The sequence below is a fragment of the Sylvia atricapilla genome, chromosome 26, assembly GCF_009819655.1.
Source record: "Sylvia atricapilla isolate bSylAtr1 chromosome 26, bSylAtr1.pri, whole genome shotgun sequence".
Lineage (NCBI taxonomy): Eukaryota > Metazoa > Chordata > Aves > Passeriformes > Sylviidae > Sylvia > Sylvia atricapilla.
The window spans coordinates 2,247,835-2,263,050 of NC_089165.1; the positions used below are offsets into that span (position 1 = coordinate 2,247,835).

Genomic DNA, 15,216 nt, shown 5'->3' on the forward strand with positions numbered 1-15,216 from the left:
AATAACTTTATCCCAGAAGTCAAATAATTGATATTTCTTAAAACTAACGAAAAAAAAAAAAACTCACTGAGGATATTTTCCTTTCCCTCATTTATATCCCAGTATTATATTCAATTTCAAAAGTCCTGCCAGAAATAAAAGGATGTAATAAAGGAATTTGAAAAGTTTAAATAAGATCAAAGGATGACCAACCAAGTAAGCTTTGAAAAGCAAATTAAATAAAATCGTTCATGATCTGGTTTTTTTGGGTTTTTTTTTCTTCAAATGAGCAAGTGATTCACTGGAACAGGAACAATTTTAATGTTTTGAAAGTAGCACTAATAGAAATGTATGATTCTGTAGAGAGGAAATTCCTGCCTGGGAGGGTGGAGACCCTGGCACAGGGTGCCCAGAGCAGCTGTGGCTGCCCCTGGATCCCTGGCAGTGCCCAAGGCCAGGCTGGACAGGGCTTGGAGCAGCCTGGGACAGTGGAAGGTGTCCCTGCCATGGCAGGGGTGGCACTGGATGGGCTTTAAGGGCCGTTCCCATCCCAAATATTCCATATTCCATCATTTTCTGAGTCGGCTGCTGCTGTAGGGTAGCTCATAGGTTTTACATTTTTACCTTAAAGAAATAAAGATATGTAAATACAAGACTTAAATACCCCCATAAGAACCAGGATTGTGCCAGTCTCACCTCTGATTAATGTGACCCAGCTCTCAAAAAATAAAAATAAGGCAGAGAGGGAGTTCTGTCCGTGTCCAGTGGTGAGCTGTAGAATAAACCCAAAAGGTGGTGTGGCCACAATTACAGCAGGAGCCACCCTGGGCCTGAGGAAGGGACTTAAATCCCCTTTAATTTGGGGTTTGGATGGCTGCTGCTGCCACTCTGTGTGCTGCAGAGCCAGGACCAGACCACCAAAGACAGAAAAACCAAACATTTCGCTGAGGTCTGCTCTAGCTCAGATCACCAGAACTCCTTCCACCTTTGAGGAATTCAGCTCTGAAACTTCTGTTGTTTGAGAGCTCAGAGCCTGATGGTTTCTTTTGAAGCATTCTGTGGAAAAATCCATCTCCTGGATGGCAAAGCCCGTGGGTGCAGCAGAGAGCACCCAGGACCAGCTCTGCCATCAGCCCCCTCCTTCTCCAGACCCTGCTGGGGAGCAGAAGATGCTGCTCCATCCCCTCCTCAGCACCTGCAGGAGTGGCTGGGATCTCCCCCAGCTGCCTCCTCCTTTCCCCCCACTCCCCCTGCAAACCTGAACACAGAAAATATTTTGAAATGCTCCTGTTATCTCTGTTTTCCCAGCGGTGTGGAGCTGCTGTAGGCAGGAGAGATGAACAAAGGCAAGGCCATTTACATGGAGGCGAGGGTTCCTTATGAATGAGACGGTGACAACCCGAGTTTTTATCAGCCCTCGAGGCTTGTGCTGTTCCTCCTTGTCTCTCTGAAAGGCATTCAGGCTCTGACAGCCCTCAGAGACCAGTGCTTGAAAAACACCTTGCCTAGGGGAGTATTTGTGGCTTTTTTAGGAGTGGGAAAATTGAAGCACAGGGAAAGGGAAGCATCCTGTTCAAGGTCACGGAGGGAGCTGGTGGCAGGACCAGAAATAGCACCCAGAAGTTATTAGGGTTTTTTTTTTTTTTCCTGAATTTCCTTTCCTGTCCCTGCTGTTTGCTTGGATACCGAGATAGCTGTGTGTAAACAGAAGGTTTCCAGAGGCAGCAGCCTCCTTATCTGCCTGATTCATTCAGTGATGATGCAACCTGGAATCCAGATGTCTGTGATGCCTTCCAGGGCCCTGGTGGCCTGTGTGACATCACCAGCCACGTTGAGCAACCAGAGCTTGAAACTTGTCTCTCCCTGAAATGCCAATGTGTTGAATTAATCCACTGTAAGGAGACCTTAAAGCAGCTTTTTAGTGTCCAAAAGGTGCATATGAAAGAGGACTTTTTATAAAGCCATACGGTGACAGGACAAGGGGAATGGCTTTAAAGTGAAGGAGGGCAGATTTAGATAAGAAATTAGAAATTAAAAAAGAATTCCTGGCTATGAGGGCGGTGAGGGCCTGGCACAGGGTGCCCAGAGCAGCTGTGGCTGCCCCTGGATCCCTGGCAGTGCCCAAGGCCAGGCTGGAGCAGCCTGGGACAGTGGGAGGTGTCCCTGCACATGGCAGGGGCTGCAATGGGATGAGGTTTAAGGTCTTTTCCTACCTAAACCATTCTCAGATTCTCACCACGATTTTATTCCTTTTGCCTGGTCAGGTCCATCAGCTCATTTCTCCACAATAACTGACTTATTTTGCTCTTCTTCACCCAGTGAGGAGCCCTGGAACTGAGAATATCACCTCTGGATACTGCTGATCCTCTCTGTGACCCACCAGCAGTTTTGTTGGCTATTAATTAACTTCTCAGTTTGCAAATTCCTCAGTCCCAGGGGCTGCCAGGCTGTCAGAGGCCATGAGACACCTTTTAATGGCTTCTGTCAGTCCTTCTGTGAAGGAGCTACAGTGGCATAAACCTCTCTGTCTTAGGCCAGATCTAAGAGGAAGAAGCAAACCTTTGATCTGTGGGAAAGAAGCAGGAGGTCTGGCTTTTGAGCCAGTGATTTCTGCTAAGAAGATGATCAAGAATACTGTAAATCTTCCCCCTCTGTGTGAGGTGGGCTGGGAGGAGAGCAGGGAGTCTCCTTTCAGGGATGTGGCAGAGCTGCCAAAGAGCTGCACGAGGCTGAGGGAGCTCCAGAGGAGTTCCTGACCCTGGATCTGCTCAGTTGGAAACAGGAACTGCCCCTGGATCCCTGGCAGTGCCCAAGGCCAGGCTGGACAGGGCTTGGAGCAGCCTGGGACAGTGGGAGGTGTCCCTGCCCATGGCAGGGGTGGGATGGGATGAGGTGTGAGGTCCCTTCCAACCCAAACCAATCTATGATGGAAATACAAGACCTAAATACCCCATGACAACCAAGGCCAGTGCCAGTCCCACCTCTGATTTATGTGACCTGTTCTTAACAAATAAAAACAAGGTGAAGAGGAAGGAGCAAGACTTTGGGTACCACCTTTCCTCTCGTCCTTGGCAGCCAATGCTTTCTCCACCCTCTGGAGCCCTGCCTCAGGTGCCAGCTCCCTTGGCAGCCGTGCTGCCAGGGCATCAGCAGAGCTCTGCAGCACCTTGTGCTGCTTTCTGGGAGCACAGGAATTCTGTGTGTGCTGTCAGCTTTCCATCAGCACAAATTACCCAGAGCAGATGGCGCACACGGATCCGAATCCAATTCTCAGGATGCGCAGGAGGGCTTTAATGAGAAGTGAATTATTCTTTCTCCAGGATGTTGCGCTGATAAATAAAATAATAACAAGTCCTGTACGTGTGCCTTGGCAGTCCAGGACTTCTCTGTCTGTCTACCTTGTCTGGAAGTGCCATCTGCAGATTTCCTCAGAGCCCTTGTGTCTGGCTGTCATCACTGCCAGAGCCTGCCTTGGGAACAAACCTGAAATCACACTGGGGATTTGTTTTTGCAGCAGACAATTCACCTTCTACCCTGCCTACATCTCTCTGCTCTCTTCTGGCCGCTGAGGGAAAGCACAAGACAAAATGTATCAGTAAAGATGAGTTGGTGGTGGTTGGAATCAGAATATTCTGGGTTGGCAGGGACCTACAAGGATCATCAAAGTCCAACTCCATCTTTTCTAAGTGCTCTTTTCTGATTATAGCTACACTTAAAAGGAGCCCTTTTGTAGACCTCAGATGCCAAGAGGTGACCCTGCCAGAGCCATTAATAGATGATTAAAATATCTCTGTCAACTCACCCACCTCTCCTCTGTAACCTCACCACGCTGCATTTCACACTCAGAAAACCCTGGGAAGCTGCAAACCATAGCCCTGGGCACAAGGGACACACAATAAACACTTCTGGCAGAGTTAGGGCAGTAGATGTGGTAAAAGTGCCCCTCTCTCCTGCCTGAGCATCTCCACCTGAGCATTCCAAACTGGAATGTGCTGGCCAAGTGTTAAACAGCTGATAATTTGGGGCTGGAGCAGGCAAGAAGCTATTTCCCTCGTTTACTGGGAGAATTATTATTTTCCTGATCTCACGGCGCTGTTGCAACTGGAATCTTCTCACGGGGAGGTTTTGGCTCAAACCCAGGCAGAGGCAGTGATGGGGAGAGGCAGGTGCTGCCTTTATATAGCAGAGCTGCAGGGCTGGGGGTGCTGAGGGCAGCTTCAGGGCCTGGGGAGGACACAGGAATAAATATTGATTTAATTTCTCTTGTTTCTGGCTTGTTGGATTAATTTGGTGGCCGTGACTCTGTGGGTTCTGTACCTACTTTTTCTCCCAGATGGGAGAAAAATGATTTGCAAGCTCTGAGGTTAGGGGAAGGTTGGGAGAGTAATTGTAATTTGCTAATGAGAGTATGGAGTATGGAAAAAACCCTTCAAAACCTGTTTTTCGGGGGAATTTTAATATTTGGGCAGTTTTGTCAGTGGCTGAAGGAATAAACAGGTAAATTTTATAACTTCACACCCTCCTTGCCTTTCTTTTGAACACAAATGAGCAGGTCCAGTGTCCTTCAGCTTCTCATTTTCCTTTTTGCCTCTTAACTTGCACAAAGTTGAGGGAAAAGTTTAAATCCTGGCAGGAGAAGGGAATTAAAACAAAAGACATTATAATATTGTCTGGAGGCTCAGCAGTGAGGCCAAGAAAGCAGAAATGACACTGCCCAAAATCTGGATGTTTACAACCTTTTGATTTTGAAGTGACAGCAGAAACCCTCCTAAAATAGTTTATTAAGCAGGAAATTTCACAAGAAACTGAGGAAAAAAGGCTCCTCCACCCCAAAAAACCCCCTCAAAATGCCGTTGTGTGCTGTGGAGAAGCTCCATGTCAGCATCCCTTGGTGTCCCCAGGGAGGGACACGGGCTGGGACAGTGCCAGGAGGAGAGCTGGGGCTCAGGGATTTGAGGGTGTTGAGGGCACCACCAGCTCTGCAGGGCTGTGGGGCAGTGGAGGGCGATGCTGTGGCTGTCCTGGGACTTTGGGGGGATTTTGGGGCAAGGGCAGGGATGGGAGGGTGGAAATGCTCCTTTGGGATTCTAAAATGATGATGAATTGTTCTTCTTCTCTTCATCCTCGATTATTTCTGGTTCTAAACCCAAACTGGCCACCCCGTTTTCCCAGTGCAATCTTAGCTAAACTCCAGGCACAGGCTTAGGTTTGGTTAAAAGGCTTTTTGCGGTAGTCAAACGTGATAAGGCAGAGGGGGAGAAAACATTATTTTAAAAATCTGCCCCTGCTCTTCCCCATCATGTGTGATGCTCACTGTGACACAATAATTTTCCAACGCCACTTTTCGGTTAAATATAGAAGTGCATTTTCTGTTCCTTCCCTCTCCTCTCTGTGAAACAATTGTGCAACTTTCTTTTCCCTCAATATAATTCTGCATTAAAATTAGCTCCAGGACTAAAAAGAGTCCTGTGTGTAGGACGGGAGCTGCCTCCCTTCCCAGCTGGATCTCCCCCTGGGATTTCACCCCTGGTTTGAAGGGGTTTGGGGGGGCTGTGGCTGTGCTGTGCTGTCCCCCCTGATGTCCCTGTGCTGTCCCCAGCAGGGAGCATGCAGAGTCCCGAGGGTGGATCAGACTCAGCAGCTTCTGTGTCTCTCCACACGTCGGCCCCAGCCCAGGCCCCGGTGGTGCAGCCAGTGCCAGCCTCGCAGCAGGTAACGTATGCACAGCTGGGGATGCTGTTTCCATGGAGAAGAGCCCTGCTTTCCCTGGCAGATGTATCCTAATCCCAGGTTTTGATAGTGGGGAGAAGGTTTTTAATCAGCTCATTGAGGTAGAGGCGACAACCTGTTGCTGGAACTTGGTGATGGTAAAGGTTCTGTGGGTTTGCTTCTCAATCCACGTGCAAGCTTTAAAATGTGGGGTTTGGGGGTTAATTCAGGTCTCCATGGGAGGGATTTCATGCCAGCTTGGGTGTTTGCTTCGGATGAATTCCCTGCTGTCATTGTTTGGGGTGTTAGTAAAGGCAGGGGAAGGGGGAACAGTCCTGGCAGGTGCCCAGGGCACGGGGACAGGTGAGGGCACAGCTGGAGCAGGAGCCTGTGCTGCATCCACAGAGGGCTCAGGGTGGGATTGTCCCCTCTGCTCTGCTGGGGCCACCTTTGGGTCCTCAGCACGAGGAGGGCAGGGACAGGTCCAGAGGAGGCCACAGAGCTGCTCCAAGGGCTGGACCCCCTCTGCTCTGGGGACAGCCTGGGAGGGCTGGGGCTGTTCACTGGAGAAGAGAAGGCTCCAGGGAGAGCTCCGAGCCCCTGGCAGGGCCTAAAGGGGCTCCAGGAGAGCTGGAGAGGGACTGGGACAAGGGATGGAGGGACAGGACACAGGGAATGGTCCCCACTGCCAGAGAGCAGGGCTGGATGGGATATTGGGCAGGAATTGTTGGCTGTGAGGGTGGGGAGGCCCTGGCACAGGGTGCCCAGAGCAGCTGTGGCTGCCCCTGGATCCCTGGCAGTTCCCAAGGCCAGGCTGGACAGGGCTTGGAGCAGCCTGGGACAGTGGGAGGTGTCCCTGCCATGGCAGGGGTGGGATGGGATGAGATTTAAGGTCCCCCCCAACACAAACCATTCCATGGTCTTTTCCTTGGGTAGATGAATCCCAACATTTTAATTTGCAGAGGGGGGATTTGTGATCAATGTCCCTGAATATGCTGCCCTGAATATTTGATAGGCCCAACAGGAGACAAGTGATGGCTTCAAGTAATGAACAGGAACCACCCAGTGCAAAACAGGAAGGGTTAAGTGAAACTGGTTCTTTTTTGTTCCTTTTTATGCCTTTTGGGGAACTTTCAAAAGAGAATTCTGTTGCAGGAAGCTGGAGGGATAAGAGGATGGGTGGGTGTAACTCAGCTTCATCCTTCTCCTACTCCCAAGTGAGCAGCAGCAGCTGCCATTGGAGGCTGCTGAAAAGGAGCAATTAAAGATTGGGAATTGGGAGGAATATTGGACTCTCCAGGAGCCATGGACATTCCCATGGGGTGATCTGGGGTGCTGCTGTCACCTCCCAGCCTTCCCATCCATGGAGAGCATTCCTTGCTGGTGTGGCAGGGATGGGGACAGCAGTGCCCAGCAGTGCCAGGTGTCCCCAGGATCAGAGGTGTGGATTTGGCTGTGAACAAAGGTTGGCAAACCTCTGGATGATGAAATCACCTATCCAGCCTTTGCCTGTGCTGTCATCGGGACATGGAGCATCGAGTGGAACTCCATGGATTAAGGAAAATCTGGGGGATAGTGGAAGACTGCTGAAGAGGAGGAGCATCCAGAGCTTTCCCTTCTCACCAGCAGGACAGAGAAAACCCTGGGAATGAACTTCTGGCAGCAGGAATGGTGTGAGGCTGAGGCCCTCGGGGCTGTTGAGCACCGGTGCCCCTTTTGGTGTGAGCAGAGGCTGTTTAAGCAGGATGGCCTCACCTTCCAGGTTGGGGATGATTCCTTCTTCTGGCTGGAAGGTGATAGCAGAGCACCTGGACAGGCAGTGAGCAGACAGCACCTGGGCAGCTGGGATGTAGCATTTGGCAAAAGCAATGGCAGAAAATGGGAAAAAAGTAGGAGAAAGGAAAGTCTTTGATGGAGGTGACACTGCCAAGGCCTGACTTCAAAAAGGGTTTGTGATGTCCCCACCCAGCACTGGTGACAGCCCCTTCTGGAGGGAAAAGGGGCCAGGTGATGGCTGGCAGAGGTGTAGGTGTCCTCAGTGCAGGATCTCCAGGGAATGCAGCCTGGGGACTGCAGATGGAGCAGCTGCCTGGAGATCTGGGCAATTGTCACAAACCTGTAATTCCGCTAGAACTGGGTTTCTGGTTTCACATGGATGTGTTGGGAGGGATAAAAATCATGAATATCCATGTATAAGGTAGCCAGTAATTAACAATTTTCTTCTGAGATTGTTTTCTGGCTCTTTGTTCTGCTGGCCCAATCTCCTGGGTGTTTTTAAAGCCTCCAACCACAGAGGATGTGTCTGCTTGGAGAAGGCTGAAAAGGCCACAGGGATTCCTGGCTCTGTTCCCACTGAATCCTTTCCTTCCATCCACCACATCCCCACGTTTGTTCTGCTGGATCTGAAGGTGCTGAGCACTCTGAGATGGGTTGACAAGCTCAGACTGGAAGTGGAGTGTAAGACAGGGACGATGGAAGTGACAGAGCCACCACCACAAAGGTCCCTGTGCCCTTGGTGGCACTGCAGGGGGAAGCAGAGCCACCTGAGCTTTGGTGCTGGCAGAAGCTTGGTGGGATTTCTTGTTGCAGGAGGCAGAGTGTGGTTGGGTTTAGCAGCTCTAAGAGAAGGAACTTTGCAGCCAAATGTGGATGTGTGAGGAGTGTTTCTTCTTTAGCTGTGGCTGGACTTATCAATGAACTGCTATTTCCTTTCCTGGAGGTTTAAAAAGGATTCCTGTCAGAGATTGTGGAGGCAGCTTTGCCCAAATTCAGGGGGCTGAGTCCAGGCTGGTGCACCCCACTGGGAGGGTGGGGACCACAGGGACACCAATTACAAGATGCCACTGCTGCTGCTGGTGTCAGAGGCAAGCTGGCCATGAAATTTTGGAAAAGAACACCTGGCTCACCTGTGTTATGGACTGAAATTCAGTGTCTCTTCCTGTGTCTTCTTCTTGCAGAGGGTTTTGGTGCAAGCCACAGGCTCCGCTCCCAAAGGGGCGCAGATGCAGCAGATCTCTGTTCCCAGAGTGCAGCAGGTTCCACAACAGGTAATGGACACTGGGGAGTCCCACACCGCTTCTGAAACTGTGCCAGAGCTAGAAAAACCTTAATTAAAGAGTTGTGGGCAGTCAGAGAGCTGGGATCACTTTCTCCAGCTCTCTCCTTCTTTCTTGGACTGATGACAAAAGAAACTCTCAAGATATTTGAAGTTTAGGAAGAACCTTTGCTGTAGCAGTTGTCTTTCATGTATTTGAAGATTTGATGGACGCTTTCAACTTAAATTTAAAAGCATTTATTAAATCAAAGTTAAATTAAAACCAATCTCCTTTGGTAAAGATCATTTTAGAGGTGAAATGTTTGGGTTTTTTTTTAATTAACAATTTACTGACTGCATGTGGCTCCACAGAAAGGTTTGGTGCCAGGGAGCCGTGCAAATGTTTTTATTTATTTGAACTTTGCCTTTTCCAGGGCTTGTCTCCTGAGAAACCAGGGATATGTGGTGCTGCTCCATGTGGACAGCGAGTCTGACCCTCTGAATTTTTTTTCCTATAGTGATTTTTTTTATTTGATTGCTCCATTTCAGGGGGAAAAAAAATTAACAGAGGGCAACTTCATCCCTCCTAGAGCAAGAAAAAAAGGGGCTGGGGTGCAGCTGGACACTGTCAGCTCCCCTGTGAAGGAAAGGCTGCAGCATGAGCTCACCCCTATTAGTCAGCCCTGAGACACGTGTCCAGAGGAAACCCAGCTCCATTGTTTCCACTGCTCACGGAGCAACCACTTATTTATGTATTTTAACTTGACCTTTGAAAATAAAAACCTCCTTTGAGATTCCTCAGCATGGAGGGGAGGGGAGGCAGAGAGGGTGTTTTATTGGGTTTTTTTTTTCCTTTTTTAAAAAAAAAAAGAAAGCCTGAGTGTCGAGGTAAGGTTGTGCAGTTTGACCAGCAGTTCCTGGGTAATCCCTGACCTGTTGCTGCCTGTTGCAGGTGCAGTCTGTGCAGCACGTTTATCCAGCCCAGGTGCAGTATGTGGAAGGAGGAGAAGCTGTTTATACCAACGGAACCATGTAAGAGCCTCTCTGAGTGTCCCTTTCCCACCTCCCTTCCCCAGGCTCCTTCCACCCCAGCCCCACGAGGGAAGGAGGAAGAGGAGGAGCTGTTTCAGGTGTTCTCTTGGGTGGGAGGGTGGTTTCAGCCAGACTCCAGCCCTGGGGGAGGGACTGTTCTCCAGGGAATCCTGCTCAGGAAGGGTCTGGTGTTCCCCCAGTGACAGACGTCCCACAGTGTGCCGAGCACTTTGTGGGGTGACATGGGCAGCTTTAGGAGTGGAACTTGTAGAGGAACAAGGGGGTGTTAGGAGATTTTGTGGAGTCAAGGAATCCCAGAATGGCTCAGGTTGGAAGAGACCTTGAAGCCCATCTCCTTCCAACTCCCCAGCACCTTCCACTGTCCCAGGCTGCTCCAAGCCCTGTCCAGCCTGGCCTTGGACACTTCCAGGGATCCAGGGGCAGCCACAGCTGTGCCAGGGCTTCTCCACCCTTAGAATTTCCTTTTCCTCCTGTCTGCTGTGTCCGATTTTGTGCCTCCTTTTGGCCTTCCTCACCCCAGTTCTTTACCAGAGCTCCAGGCTCTGCCCTCACTGAGAGCTTGTGCTGCACCCAGCACAGAGTCCTGTTCCAACAGAGCAAACCCTACCCACAGCCTTTTTTATCTTTTTTTCTTGTCAGAGCCAGGATTAAATGCTCAAGGGACGTTGTTTCATGTTCGGACTCAGGTGTTTATTAATTCTTATCTATGTCAAAGTCTCACAAGCTGTGAGTTCCAGCTAACAAAGTGAAAAATGGCTCTGTCTCTATCTCTCCAAAAGGCCTTTTGAGAACAAACTGTCCAATTCAGAAATGACACCTAAATTATTTTTACTTTTAACCAAATAACCAACCACCCGTGCTCCTCAATGCAGATTTTTCTACCCAATTACAAGACACCACCCAGACCCATGAAGAAGAAAGTGAAAAAGAAAGACTTAGCTTACACCTAAAACCTCCACCTTGCTTTATATATATCAGTATATTCTAAAACCTTAAATTTTAAATTTTCCACCATGTGATATTATACCCTTCTGTCCAAACTCCACACCCATAATCCCAGTGCTATCACTCAGCTTTGGAAGCCTTTTCCACAGCGTTTCCTTTGGGGTCAACACCCATCAGCGCAGAACGTCTAAAACTCTCAGTACCCAGCGTTCCAACACCCACCAACAACCTGAGGGGTTGTTTTTTTTTTCTGACACTCGTGCAGCTTTCAGAAGCTCTCCAACATGGCAGCTCCTCTCCATGTCCCTCTCTTGTCCCCTGCACAGACGAGCCGCCTACTCCTACAGCAGCGAGGCGCAGATTTACGCCCCCGCCAGCGCCGCGCCCTATTTCGAAGCGCAGGGAGGAGGTGGAGCTCAGGTGACTACAGCGGCATCCTCTCCTACAGCCATTCCCTCTCACAACATGGTGGGCATCACCATGGACATTGGGGGAAGTCAGATCCTCTCCGGCTCGGGAGCCTATCTCATTCATGGGGGGCTGGAGAACTCTAGACATTCTCTGTCACACACCTCACGCTCCTCTCCAGCAACGGTATGTAAGCCCTGCAGGCACCGCAGCTCGGGGGCCAGGAATGATCCCAAAGGGAACTGAAAAGCCTTCAGAGAATAAAACTGACCTGTCGTTGTCACTGTATATGTCTGGAACATGCAAGGGAGAGAATAGACACTGGTGTATACTGCACTTGTTTCTCGGTGTTTGGATTGTTCCTGTCGCTCAGCGGATCACTGAAATTATGCAGCGTTAGAAAAGAGAGATCATTAATCATTCCAGTATTAATAAAGCATTAGATTTGGTTTGGGGTTTTACACCCCCACCCCAAAAGCAAAATATTTTGGCTTTTTAAGATTTGTCTCTATTTATCTTTTCAATTAAGTCAAACATCTCACATGTGCTTACCCAAAATACCGAAATATATCTTCAATTATGAAGAGACCTGAGAAATCCTTTCTTAAACCACTGGATAATTAGCACACAAGTTATGTCAAGTTGATCATGCTAAGTGCACAGTGATCAAAAAGTCTTTATGTATATACCTCCTACACCATTGTGTATTCTGTCCTTGCCATGTGTTTAGAAAATGTCTTTTAGGGGTAAAACTGATCAAACAGAAATGGTTTAAAGTTCTGATTTCTCTAAATCGTGTCCCTCCAGCTGCCAGCAGAGGTGGCAGGTGCTGGAAGCACAGCTGAGTGGGACTGAGGCCTTCCAGCTCTCCACCCAAAACAGCCTTTTTGCAATAAGGAGCACCCAGGCTTTGATTTGGGAATCTCCCAGCCCTTAGCAGCTGCCAGGAGTGCTTGGAGCTCATTTCCTGGGACATTGCTCACCTCCCTCTACAGACTTCTGTGTGTTTATGCATTCACATATAAATACAAATACTAATGTAGGTGTAATTCGGGGTATGTAGCCAGAATTTAAAATGTGAGCAGCATCACTAAGGAGAAAACCAGGAGCTGTTGCTACTGAGAACTCTTGTAAATCTGGCCTGCTAAGTTGTATTTTCTTTTCCCGTTGAGTTTTAGAATTTAGACGTTATATTTTTTGAATCTTTGTGCTTTGAAAGGTTGCTTTGATCCTGTGATCAAAATAAATGTGCTCTGCCTTGGGTAGGCATAGGGGGAAAGTCCTTACTTTGGGTGGAAGAGAAGATGACAGATGCTGAGGTTCTTTTCTTGGGTGAGAGTCGTGTGTGTGTGTGTATTTTAACTGTTCATAGTTTAAAATTAGCTCTGGACCATTTGGGTTTTGCTCAAAGTTATTATTTGGAAACATCACCTATGTGGGATTGCATCTTACAAAACTGCACAACTTTACTCTTGGATTTTTGGGGGATTTTTGTTGTTTGGGGCTTTTGTAATTTCCATGGTAATAAGCACAACATAAAAGCCCAAGTGGAAAATATGTCAGTAGAAATAGCCCACGAATGGATTGAGTTGGTGGTTATTACATGAGAGGAGGCTGTTCAGAAAAAAAAAATATTTAGAAAGCGACCTTTATGGAATATATACATCTGAGATAAATTCACTCTGTTGCATGTAGGAATGAGCTTTCTGGAGGTATTTTAACACAAAATATCTGAGGAAGGGCTGGCAAAGGTGGAAAAGAGGCTGGCAAAGGTGGAAAAGAGGCTGGCAGGCAGTCCAGGGCTGTGTCTGTGTGTGGCTTTTAGTCCTTCCGGCACAGACCAGGGTCAGAGGGGGATGGAACAGAGCCTTGACTGCTTGGAATGTCACTTAATCATGGAGTCATTTGGTTTGGGACCTTAAAGCCCATCCAGTGCCACCCCCTGCCATGGCAGGGACACCTTCCACTGTCACAGGCTGCTCCAAGCCCTGTCCAGCCTGGCCTTGGGCACTGCCAGGGATCCAGGGGCAGCCACAGCTTCTCCAGACAGCCACAAGAAAGGATGGGTGGCTTAAGGAGAGCAGGGACTGAACCAAATCCATGGGCAGGAACATTATTTTCTGTTTTAATAACCAGCCTAAACAGAGACTGGGGGAGGTTGGTGTTAAAGAGGCCAGAGGTGCTCTGGTGGTCCTGGCAGAATGTTGTGAGGCAGGATTGGGAGCTCTGTGGGAGGAAAGGAAAGCAGAGCTCGTGCAGATGGAGCCAGGGAAGACAAAGTGTTTGCAGTGGCCTTGGGGATGGACATCAGAGTGGTCAGCAGTGGGGAAGGAGAGGAACTGGGGGTGCTGAGGGCTTGGAGAAGAGACCTCGAGACCAAGGAGGGCACCTCCAGAGGAGAATGGAAGCAAGGGAGGACTTCAGGATTAGCAGGTCCAAGAGCTGCCTCAGGAGGTTGGGAGATGTTTGGTAAAGTCTGTGTGTGCACTAAAGAAAAACTTCAGGCAGTTGGAGAAATCTCTGAAGAAACCTTTCCTGTCTGCTGGAACGTTCTGCTCCATCAGATGGGCTGAAACAGCACAGGGAACATTCAATATCTGCACAGTGCCATTCAATATCTATGCCAACACTGCACTGTGAATCCTCACCTAAATTAGTCTGGCCCAAGAGAGGAAATCCTTGAGACCTTCCCTAAGTGGCTCCTCAGAGCTCCTCACCTTCCTGCAGGGCTGCCTAAGAGCTTTTAGTCTTTCCCTTGTGATATTTTCTATGGCAGATGCAAGGTGTCCTTTAGGATGGGACTGCTGCCAACAGCAAAAGGCCAGGCAGCATTTCTGTGCTTGCCTCAGAGCTGTTGCTCAAATAGCCCCTGAGCAGAGGAAGGAAATTGGGTCTCCCTCTAACTCTGACTCATTTCCTGGAGGCTGTGTCAGCACTCAGCCTTTGGTTCCTCGTGGTCCATCAGAGCACGGGGCAGTGCTCACAGGAACCCCACTGATGTGAGACTCAGAACACCTCGAGAAGTGCCTCCACTTTGGGGTGGACACCAAGGGACATGTGCTGCAGGTCGAGTGTCACCTTCACACCTGGACGTGGCACAGTGCCTGTGGCTGCTGGATGTCACTTCAGGGCTGGCTCTGCTCTGCTGTGCCACCCTCCTGTGACAGAGCCTGGCTGGGTTTATCTGGGATCTCTGCTGTGGGGTGAGTCAGTGCAGGAGGCCACGGACAGATCATCTGCAGATGCTTTCTGGGTGTGCCCACGGAGGTGTTAAATGAGGACAGAGGCAGCAGAGCTCTGGCTGCAGGTTCTGTGTGCTGCTGCCTTGTCCTGCCTGCACTGCCAGGGCACAGAGAACGGCCTTTGACAACATCTGCTGCAGACAAACAGGAGCTTCTGCTCCTGCTAGGCTCTGATGTGGGCTTTGGGGACTTTTTTTACTTGCAAAAAGCTTGTAGATGAGCACTGGAGCTTTGGGACCAGCTAAAGGAGCTTCCCAGATTTTGCCCCAGCAGCAGAATGGAGACGACAAGAAGGGTTCAGGAGAGGGTTGAGGCACAAGGCAGCAGCCACAGCTGGGCTGAAGTGGACCAGGAGCCAGACAGGGAGTGAGGGGACTCCTCAGGAGCCAGAGGGCCTCACCTTGGATCCTCTGAGATCAATAGAAATGAGTACAGGTAGCATCAAATGTTCCATCCTGGCTTCTGGGGAAGAACTGACTCAACTGAAACCTGCCTCCTCCCTTCCTCCCTTTGCAGTTCTCAGCATCAGAGAGCCCTTCTCCACTCCAGTTCCTGCCCTCTCCTTGCACCCCAGTTTTATTTAATTTCTTTTATGTTTTTTTTGACAAAATTTGAAGAGGTGACAGTAACCAAGTCATCACTGCCAGCTCTCCTGGGTACAACTCTGCAGCCAATCTCTGCCCCACTGCAGTGGATCTGTCTGGCCATGGTTTGCTCTCAGCAGGAAGGGAAAAAGAAGAGAAAAATTGCTTTTTTTAAATAAATAGGCAGCACTTTTAGTGGAAGATAAACCCCCCCCCTGGCCTGGCTTTGTCACCCCCGTGGGGATTCCTGCTGTGTGTCCAT

The 15,216-nt window shown here is 49.3% G+C and overlaps 1 protein-coding gene across 4 annotated transcripts in view; it reads left to right on the plus strand.

The window, feature by feature from the left end:
- RFX2 (regulatory factor X2) overlaps positions 1-15,216 on the plus strand; it is a 65,580-nt gene that overhangs the window by 29,172 nt on the left and 21,192 nt on the right. For 2 of the 4 annotated variants that reach the window (XM_066336308.1, XM_066336310.1), the window contains exons 2-5: positions 5,579-5,691; positions 8,646-8,735; positions 9,675-9,754; positions 11,047-11,314. In XM_066336308.1, coding sequence (XP_066192405.1) covers positions 5,587-5,691; positions 8,646-8,735; positions 9,675-9,754; positions 11,047-11,314 — 543 coding nt within the window. In that variant the 5' untranslated portion in view covers positions 5,579-5,586. Of the gene's footprint in view, positions 1-5,578; positions 5,692-6,717; positions 7,451-8,645; positions 8,736-9,674; positions 9,755-11,046; positions 11,315-15,216 lie in introns of those variants that run through there. The other 2 variants (XM_066336306.1, XM_066336309.1) reach the window with 2 other exon arrangements.